Genomic DNA, 10669 nt, shown 5'->3' with positions numbered 1-10669 from the left:
AAAATATTCTCACACGACAGTAACATTAATAAATTTTTAAATAATATTAATTTTTTTAATACTATTAATACCATTGAATTAGAGAGTGAAATGATTTATGAGGCGTAGATAGATAATTTTTGTTCGTGGATTGATGGTAAAAAAAATTATTTTTATAAAAATTAAAAGTGTTAATACTAATTTTAAACATTGATTGACGTACTTTAAATATAATTTTTTAAATTAAAAGTTAGTGATAAAACTTTAAAATATATATATATATATATATATATATATATATATATATATATATATATACACACGGATATTATTTAAACTATTAAAATTTTATAACTGTTTTTTTTAAGACAAAACATAAATTTAAAAATATTTTTATTAATTTATCCTAATAATCTTATTGGATGAAATTGAAAAACTACTCAATAATATAAAAAAAAACATTTAAAAGTGAATAATAATCTTTTAAAAGAAAATTAGTTAAGTGTTTAATTATAAGACTAACTATAAGACTCCATGTGCATTTAATCAACATATTAATTATTTATTTCGTTAAAAAAACATAGAAATTTATTTTTTAAAATTAAAATATTTTTTTATTGGATGAAATTACATGAGCATTTTAATTATCAACAAATCATCAATAATAATAAATTGCAATTCATAATTATTTTATTTATTAAAAATGTTATATCACGTCCACTGCCCATAACACAACACAAAAATATTATTAAAAATGATATATTATTTAATATTTATTTTATGATCATACATAATTATTTATGATAAGTACGGCAAACCATGTAGAGTCTGATAATATTAAATAATTGTTTAAATATATATATATATATATATATATATATTAATATAAACTTAGGGGTAATTTTTTTCTCAATCAAAACAATACATGATCATTACAAAAAAAAAAATATATATATATTTGGTAATTAATTCTTTTTTTAAAAAAAATAATATAATTAATAAATGTTAGATAAATATGTATTTATTAATAAAAAATTAAGGATTAAATTAGTATTTATTTATTTAACCTTCCAAGTATAAAAATTTTGAAAAATTAATATATTATTTAGCGCGAAAAGTTTAATAGAAAAAGGAAAAAATAAAATAAAATCACCTCTGACCGGAAGTCTCCCACCGTACCGGCGGGACCGTTGGCCAGTCTCTGTCAAAATCAGAATCATGGCCTGTGCAGGACCCATTATAATCACAGCCGTTCCTCATCGCCATATCCAAACTCCGATTCCTTTTCATTTCCCTCCAATGGCGAGGGCCTTCTTGGGCTCCACGCCTTCTTCCTCTCTACTCACCACTTCACGTCTCTCTTCCTTCACCCCATCACTCATAACCAATCAACGACGCCGCTCCCTTCGTCTCACCACCGCTGCCGTCGTCGCTATGTCGGAGTTTCCGTCGGAGAAGCCGATTCAACCCCACCCGTCGCTGGAGGTCATTGGTGGAGGCTGTGATCGGTTCCTCCCGGCTTTAAAGGACTTGAATCTCCCTTATAAGCCTTTTCCTGTAATTGGGTGGAATCGCCATTTGGAGACCATTTTTGCTTCCTTCTATAGGAGTTGCCCCGATGTTAGGTTCCGCCGAGAGTGTCTCCGTGCGGCGGATAACGGCACCGTTGCTCTCGATTGGGTTGTCGGTGACGATCTCCGTCTGCCTATTGATGCACCTGTTCTTATTCTTCTGGTTTGTGCTTACTGATTCTTGGTTTCCTGAAGAATTATGAATTAAATTTGATGCCAAAGATGTTCCGATACCAAATGATATGAACCCTAGTGAATTGGAAATCTGTAAATCCCAATTCACAATTGAGCTTGAATTTGTAGTCTGATCCTTGAATGGGGTTGAAATTCTTTGAAATTGCTATATAGTTTTACTGTATTTGTTTTGAAATTTGGATCCTAACAGGTCCTTGATTCATATCAATTGATTTCATATTGGTTTCTTGAACTTCTGCAGCCTGGTTTAACAGGAGGGAGTCAGGATTCTTATGTAAGACACATGTTGGTTAGAGCCAGAGATCGTGGGTGGAGGGCTGTAGTTTTCAACAGCCGTGGATGTGGCAATAGCCCTGTTACAACTCCCCAGGTATTCAATTTTTTGTGTTCTTCATGTTTGATTGGAGTATCAAATTGGCTTGTAGATTCATTTTACAACACTGATGTATGCAGTTCTATTCGGCTTCATTTTTAGGAGATATGCGTGAAGTAGTTGAGCATGTTACTAAAAGATATCCCAAGGCTAATGTGTATGCTGTTGGCTGGTCCCTTGGTGGTAACATTCTTGTTAATTATCTGGGACAGGTAAATCTAAAACAATGCATATTGATATCCATCATTCTCCTTACTCTACTTATTGGTTGCCTCCTAAAATCTCATGGAATGAATGGAATTCGGTACTGAAATGGTGAGAAAAAACGCTTTGGCATTGTTTTTGTCGTGATGGGACTATTCAACGAAAAAAACAAAAAAAACTTTGTTGGCTTATGTTCGAAGGGACAATATTACATCACTTTAGATGATCTGTTGTAACAATGGAAGAAGTCGGGGCCGTGCTTAACTTCACCCCTTAGTTTTCCATTTCAAAACATAAGATGTTTCGACTCTTGTAGACATTTCAACCTAAAATCTCATGGAGGGAAGGGAATTAGGTACTGAAATTGTGAGAAAAAACGCTTTGGCATTGTGTTTGTCGTGATGGGACTATTCAACGTAAAAATAAACAAATAAATAACTTCGTTGGCTTATGTTCAAAGGGACAATATTACATCACTCTAGATGATCTGTTGTAACAATGGAGGAAGTCGGGGCCGTGCTTAACTTCACCCCTTAGTTTTCCATTTCAAAACATAAGACGTTTCGACAATGATAGACGTTTCAACCTAAAATCTCATGGAATGAAGGGAATTGGGTACTGAAATTGTGAGAAAAAACACTTTGGCACTGTGTTTGTCGTGAGAGAACAATCCAATAAAAAAAGAAAAAAACCTTGTTAGTTTATGTTCAAAGTGGACAATATTATACCACTTTGGAGGATCTGTTGTAACAATGGAAGAAGTTGGGGCCGTGCCTAACTTCACCCCTTTGTTTTCCATTTTAAAACGTAAGACGTTCCAACTATGATATCTGTTACGGAATTTCAAGATTTGTAACAATACACCTATTCTTTTGAAGATTACACTGTTGAATAACATATTTGGCAATAACTCGAAGTTGAAAGTTTGAGAGTTTGGTGATCTGGGGATCCTCTTAACTCTACCAGGGATAAGAACAAAATCTCTCTGTACAATGTTTATTCCTATGTCCATCTTTATCTCTTACATATCACCTCTACTTCTTCATTGCAGGATTCTTCGTCCTGTCCATTGTCTGGTGCGGTGTCGTTGTGTAATCCATTCGATTTAGTAGTTGCAGATGAGGACTTCCGGAAGGGCTTCAACAATGTTTATGACAAAGCGCTCGCTCGAGCTTTACGTCGAATCTTCAGCAAGTAATCCTCTTTTGTCTGGCTGTTTTCGTTTTTTCAATCATGTCATAATCTGATACTGAAACATCCATGGAGCCTTAGATTGCATCAGCTCACCAGATTCCCCTGAGATTGCAGGCATGCTGATCTCTTCAATGATATGCCTGGTGAATTCAATATTCCTTTGGCAGCCAATGCTAGAACTGTTAGAGAATATGATGATGCCTTAACTCGCGGTATTCTTTCTCTTAATTTTCGATTGTTTCGTTCGAAAGACATTGTCGATATAAGCCATTTCTTCTGCTTAGAGATTTTGTTTTGTCTTTGAACATCTTTCAGTTTCATTTGGTTTCAACTCTGTTGATGAATACTACTCAAAGTCTAGCAGTTCAAAATTCATAAAGGATGTCAAAATTCCTTTGCTTTGCATCCAGGTACACTTTTTTTTAAATGCTGGCTTGTCTCACTGTTCTCTTAGAACTCAAGATTGCTGTTAAACTCTCTTTTAAGTCATAATGTATAAGGAAACAGTATACAGTGCTTCCAGTAGTAGATATTGTCCTCTTTGGACTTTCCCTTTCGGACTTCCTCTCAAGATTTTTAAAACGCATTTGTTAGGGGGAGGTTTAGCATTCCCCCCTCTCCATCCAACGTGGGTTCTCACAATCCACTTCTCGTGGGGACCCAGCATCCTCGCTTGCACACCGCCTGATATATGACTATGATACTATTTGTAACAGCTCAAGTCCACCCCTAGCAAATATTGTCCTCTTCGGGCTTTCCCTTTCAGGCTTCCCCTCAAGGTGTTTAAAACCATGAGGCTGACTGCAATATGTAACAGGTCAAAGCGGACAATATCTACTAGCGCTAGGCTTAAACAGTTATTGTTAATTAGGAAGAGGATGAGTCCTTCGAAAACATAAACACTCTCGCGATAATTGGTTTAGGGGACAGTATAGATTCTTTGAGCACTCAGTTTAACTTAAAGAATGTATTCGGCAACTGTAGCTAAGAACATTGTTCTCTCACAGATATTTTTGGGCATTCTATACAATATTTTGGGTTTTTAGTGTTAAGGAGCAAGATTTCTAGTTAAAAGTTGGTATGTAACTTGCTTTGCAGGCAGCAAATGATCCAATTGCTCCAGACAGAGGAGTACCCCGTGAAGACATAAAGGTTCACACAGCTATCTTTGAGTTCTTGAGTTATCTGTTAAACAACATAAAAAAATTTGGACCCATTTGATTCACTTCCTTGTTGAAAGCTTATAAACACTACTCCCAAACCAACCAAATCTTGACGTATTGATTTCTCTGTTTTGTTTATCTACATTTGAATATTTCAAGATCGAAACCAAATCGTAATATATTATCAAAGCTGTAGGTTCTATGTTCATATCTGTAACGGCCCAAATCCACCGCTAGCAGATATTGTTCTCTTTGGGCTTTCCCTTTCGAGCTTCCCCTCGAGGCTTTAAAACGCGTTTTCTAGGGGAAGGTTTCCAGACCCTTATAAATGGTGGTTTGTTCTCCTCTCCAACCAATGTGGGACATCACGATCCACCCCCCTTTGGGGCCCAGCGTCCTCACTGGCACTCTTTCCTTCCTCCAATCAATGTGGGACCGCCCCTAAATCCACCCCCATTGGGGCCCAGCGTCCTTACTGGCACACCGCCTCGTGTCTACCCCCCTTCGGGGAACAGCGAGAAGGCTGGCACATCGTCTGGTGTCTGGGCCCCGAAGGGGGGGTGGATTGTGATGTCCCACATTGGTTGGGGAGGAGAACAAACACCATTTATAAGGGTGTGGAAACCTTCCCCTAGCAGACGCGTTTTAAAGCCTTGAGGGGAAGCTCGAAAGGGAAAGTCCAAAGAGGACAATATCTGCTAGCTAGCGGTGGATCTGGGCCGTTACAATATCTTTATAATGTTACGAGCAATCCATTCTCATTACTAATATACATATTTTTCAAATGTGATCATTGTTGCAGGCAAATCCGAACTGTTTGTTAATCGTGACACCCAAAGGTGGGCATCTAGGGTGGGTTGCAGGCCCCAGTGCTCCCCTTGGAAATCCATGGACTGATCCTTTCGTAATCGACTTCCTCGTGTATTTGGAAAGCCAAGAATCAAAAGCTTCTGCATCTTCTACAGATTTAACAGCTGCAGAGACGTTGGTATAGACATTGATGACGACATCTATGTACACAAATAGAACAATCGAAAATAGAGATAAGCTATCCACCTTAGTTGATTGTTAGATGATTAAACATAATCTCATGTATTGATCATTTAGAAGTGTTTAATGCAGGTTTAATAATAGTTTATATACCAAGCAATGTGGTTATGAAGCAAAAGAGTTAGAAATTGAAGTACTTTCGGAGTATCTGAACAAAAAATTTGAGCATCTAACTCAATTGATTATACTCGAACCATTTCATTTTCAAGTATTGTCAACCCGAACATAATTTAATAGATAACGATAATACTTCAACAGTAGTAGAAACACGCCCAAACTATGAAAATTAGTAATATACGAGAAAGGTCTACACATCATAATATGTTATCGGGCCAACACACACAATTCAAACCGTCATTAGAAGCGATAGGCGTGGAGCTGACGAATGTTGATAGGAGCGCTAATTGTTTCATCTCCATCAAGAAGCTCTTTAGCAATGATGATATTAGCAGCTTCTGTTGGATGATAAGCATCCCAAAACACATATTTTGATCGATCATCACACAAAAAAGAACTTGATGATCTGTTTTGGTCTTGGCTTTGGCCCTTGTTGTAGCATATGAAGGGAGGAAAGTATGCACCACAGCATGGCTGCTTTGCATTCACAAACCCTATCACGTTTTCAAAACAAATATTTCACGAACACTTTATCGTTCACTTCAATCTTAAAACTCGTACTTAAAGGTCAATCCGAACATTTTACGAGAATTTTTCATCTTTGGCCTTTCCCTTTCGAGCTTCCTGTTAGGGAGAGGTTTCCACACCCTTATAAAAAATGTTTCGTTCTCCTCCCCTATATAGAGACTCGAATGAAGCCGAACTCAAAATCACTAAAACAATAACTCGTCCTATTTAACTAGATATAAACGTGCAATTTTCAACTTGAAATAAAAACCCGAGTAAAAGACGGAGATTGAAAGCTAACCATATTGTTGATAATTGACAATAATCTTCATGAAGACAGCATAGGAATTGGCATAGACAAACATGGTTTTGGGACCAAACTCTTGATTCAATTCACCCACCAATCCACTTAGCCTAACATTGTAAGCTTCAATCACTTCATTCACTTCTTCAGAGCATTTCTCACCTCTTACAAACTGCACTGCCCTTACAAATGGAATGCATCCAAGGGGTCCAACTCCAACCACCACGAACTTCCGCGCTCCCAGCTCGTGCAGTTCCTTCATCGATCGTAAATTCCCGAGTCAAATATCGAGATACACAAGCCAAAACTCGTATTAAAAGACGACCCATTTGGGTGATTTGCTACCAACTCGATCAATAAAGAATCTTGAACTGTTCTTATTTTATCGTACCTTAAGGTGTATCGTTAAATTAGAGATCATATGATCCAAGTAATCGCTCGGGGCGACCTTATTTGATCCGAAAAATGGAATGGAGGATTGGAAATAGTTGATGATATCATTAGATCCAAATGTTAAAGAGAAAATTGCTTCCTTCAAAAGCTTCATTGTTTCATTCTCTCCCTTTACTTTCACTATGTAATCTCTGCTCTCCTTAAAATGCTTCACTTGCTCCCTTAGTGGAATCCTCCCCAACTGTTCATACAAATACGCTAATATTAGCCTAAATTCACGTCTGGTATTCAAAAGATTCAATGACTCAAAAATCCCGAACAACCCAACCCAGCTCGTACGAGCTGAATTGGGTCGAGTTGAATTGGGTCGAGTTGAAATAAATGAAAGTTGTATGGGTTGAGTTAGCTATGACCCGACCAACCCACTTCAAATATTTTGACCTAGTCCGAACAATTCTTTAATAGTATAGTCTCGAAGATTTAAAAAATGTAATTCAAATTAAAACGACTTAAAAAGAACTAAAATTATAATAATAATAATATAATTTTACAATTATATACTACGATTAAAAAATTAATATTTGAATTTAAAAAAATAGTTTCCATATTTAATTAAATAAGAAAATTAATTCATTACTTACAAATAAGAACCCAGTTTCATCCAAGATGCCAGCAGCTCCAGAAGCATAGTTTATTCCTGTATATATTGTGTCGGATTCTGTATTTGGAGCTAGAAACGGTGGCGGAAATGATTCCGCTCCGAGATATTCTCCTGATTCAAACACGAGTATAGTTCAACGATAATTAAAATTTGGTAACGCTTCAACATGAACAATGTTCGAGTTGGATGCATTACCGATAATATCTGAAATAGTTCGACCGTTAGTGAACCTTCCCGTGGGTTGGCCACCGGAGGGCTTGAAATCGATACCATAGGGCGGTGAATCAGCTTTGGAAAGGGTGAAAATATAATCGTTGTTCCCGGCGTCAACGAGCGAGTCTCCGAACACGAATGTCGTGAAACAAAGACCGGGAAAGAAGTTGATCGAGAAAACGACGAACATCATAATATATGAATATTTAGAAAACGTCATTTTTCTCGAACTCGAACACTCTCCGACACTTGTGGGCTTGAGCTCGAGCTTGTGCAAAGGGTTAAATAGTAATGTGAGCTCAAGAAGTTGACGGTTTCATGCAAAGGGAAGCATAGTATGTGCATGTTCTGCTACTACAACTGTGGTTTGACGTGGTCTTTTTTTAAATTTATTATTATTTAGTATTTATTATTTAGTATTTAATTTTAGTGAGAAACAATATTTTAGTATAATATTTTAAAAATTGAAGGACTAATATGTAAATAAGGTAAATAAAAGTTGGGGGATAAAAATGAAAATAAAAAAATTAAATAAAACCCTTCCTTTTACAATGATAAGAACACGGGATGATAATTTTATATTATTAAATATATGAGATCGAATATAAAATTATATTTCGAGTGTAAATATTTTTTTAACGTAAATATCTCGAAAGAGTTATATTATAATAATTGTTAAGATCTCACATTAGTGGGAGAGGAAACCAAATATTCATTATAAATGTGTGAAAATTTCTGCCTGTCACGACTCGAAATTTTCTACTTAATTTAAGATCGCTACTGTATATCATAAACATTTAATGCGGAAAACTTCATTTAAATTCTATAAAACATAACTTTTATTTTAAAACACAGCCATCGACTTACGTCATCGCAACTCAAGACCATTGCACATGCATAGGAGAGTTGGTATTCATTTTTGAGACTTTAGACTAGAATGAGATGTTTTTAACTTAAACCCTTATCTATTTTTTTTTCGGGTCTTTTGTTGTGTCGTTTTAAGGATATTTTCGAAACACGTAAGTCTAGATAAAAGTTATGTTTTATGGAATTTAAATAAATTTTTCCGCTTTCAATGTTTATGGTAGAAGCGACCTTAAATTTAGTAGAAAATTTCGGATAGTTACGATACCAGTTTTAAAATCAAATATTATAATTTTTAATATAAAGTTAAATTGATTAAAATAGAAATTATAGAAGTGGATTGAAATGGTTTTTTTTTTTAAAAAAAAATTAAAATAGAGACCAAAATAGGAAAGATTTAAATAAAAAAAAAATGGAATTAAGCGAAAAAGAAATTTATATTAATTAAGAAAAATAGAAGAAAAAAAAGACATAAATAGGAAAGAGAGAGAAATTTACCAAATTAAACGGAGAAGAAATAATGACCAAACAAAAATGAAAAATTATGGAGAAATTGAGATACAAACACGCCTCTCCGCTCCTCTCATTCCCTCTCGTTCCGCTGCTCTGATCTGAGGGCAGCACCTTCCCTGCAATACAAAATCCCTAAAACCTATTCTTCCATCGCCGCCGTCGCCTCCCCCTCCTCCTCCTCCTCCTCCAGATGTCGCCGCCTTCAGTTCTTCCTCCTCTCTTTCTCTGCATCATTCTCCTCTTCATCCCGATCGTCTCGCCGGAGACCAAAATATCCCATTCCAGTGGAAGAAATAGACCGACCGCGACGGAAAATCCGTCGCCGGAGAACCAACAGTCCCCTTCCGATGGCGCGACGGCGAATCCGATGCCGCGTAAACACTCTAAGCCTTTATACGCTCGCGAATTTCTGACAGCGCATAACAAAGTGAGGATGAACGTGACGCATCCTGCGTTAAGTTGGGACAGAGGATTGGCTCGATACGCGCGTCGGTGGGGAACGAAGCGTACTGTTGATTGCAAAATGGTTCACTCGTATGGTCCGTACGGAGAGAATCTGTTTTGGGGAGCGCTTGACCACTGGACGCCGACAGACGCGGTGGAATCGTGGTCGAAAGAGAGGAGACTTTACGATGCTCAAACAAATTCCTGCGTCGAGGGTGAAATGTGCGGCCATTACACGCAGGTCATTTGGAGAGATACTACCAAACTTGGATGCACTCGCGTCAGGTGCCAAACTGGTGGCGTTTTGATCATCTGTGAGTACGATCCCCCAGGAAATTATGTTAATGAGAGCCCCTTCGATACCGTAAATGCCTCTGCCACACCCCCAGCCGCTACACCCCCAGCCGCTACACCCACACCCACACCCACGGCCGCCGGTACAGCCACAGCCGCAGCCGGTACAGCCACAGCCACCGCCACCGCCAAGGGCGGAGGCGGAACCGTCGCCGTTGATCTGAATTCGAAAGTACCTGAACCGTCACCGCCGTCTAACGAACAAAGCATCTCGCCTCACCGGAAAATCATCGGTTGATCTTCGATCTTCGATCTTCGAAACGATTGGAGATTGGTATGGGAAGGCCGAACTCCTGAGAATCGGATAGGAAAGGTATTTAGGTTTTCTTCAATCGATTTTGCTTTTTCATTCTTTTTTCCAGAGAGCGTCTAGTACAAATTCTTTTTTTTTTTTGTAACATTCATTACTCAACGCCTTAAAAAATAAGGCATAAATTCTGTAACTAAAATTGTTCTTCACTCAAATATTATTAAATATCATGTCATTATTTTTTAATATTTTGTTCTTCACTAAAATTTAATTACTTTTATTTTTTCATTCAAAAACTGTAAATATATTTTCAAATTTTG

General features: G+C 37.0%; 3 protein-coding genes across 3 annotated transcripts; 2 read left to right on the top strand and 1 right to left on the bottom strand.

Moving 5' to 3' along the window:
- The first annotated feature begins 1239 nt into the window (after nt 1–1239).
- LOC111804446 (embryogenesis-associated protein EMB8) lies at nt 1240–5825 on the top strand. Its single transcript, XM_023689252.2, has 8 exons — nt 1240–1713; nt 1987–2115; nt 2199–2330; nt 3374–3516; nt 3631–3728; nt 3832–3926; nt 4615–4668; nt 5482–5825. The coding sequence occupies exons 1-8, from the start codon at nt 1279–1281 to the stop codon at nt 5671–5673; spliced, it is 1278 nt and encodes a 425-aa protein (XP_023545020.2). The 5' UTR covers nt 1240–1278; the 3' UTR covers nt 5674–5825.
- Nucleotides 5826–6076: 251 nt separating this feature from the next.
- Nucleotides 6077–8152, bottom strand: LOC111804447 (GDSL-like Lipase/Acylhydrolase superfamily protein). Its single transcript, XM_023689253.2, has 5 exons — nt 7907–8152; nt 7692–7822; nt 7049–7291; nt 6655–6913; nt 6077–6340 (listed from the first exon to the last, which is right to left on the bottom strand). The coding sequence occupies exons 1-5, from the start codon at nt 8142–8144 to the stop codon at nt 6087–6089; spliced, it is 1125 nt and encodes a 374-aa protein (XP_023545021.2). The 5' UTR covers nt 8145–8152; the 3' UTR covers nt 6077–6086.
- Nucleotides 8153–9282: 1130 nt separating this feature from the next.
- On the top strand, nt 9283–10337 carry LOC111804193 (uncharacterized). Its single transcript, XM_023688913.2, has one exon. The coding sequence runs from the start codon at nt 9492–9494 to the stop codon at nt 10335–10337; it is 846 nt and encodes a 281-aa protein (XP_023544681.2). The 5' UTR covers nt 9283–9491.
- The last annotated feature ends 332 nt before the right edge of the window (nt 10338–10669 follow it).

This window comes from Cucurbita pepo, chromosome 10 (assembly GCF_057944985.1).
Source record: "Cucurbita pepo subsp. pepo isolate OVF chromosome 10, ASM5794498v1, whole genome shotgun sequence".
In the NCBI taxonomy this organism is placed as follows: domain Eukaryota; kingdom Viridiplantae; phylum Streptophyta; class Magnoliopsida; order Cucurbitales; family Cucurbitaceae; genus Cucurbita; species Cucurbita pepo.
The sequence above is the reverse complement of the archived record's forward strand: the minus strand, read 5'-3'. Positions and strand labels throughout refer to the sequence as shown.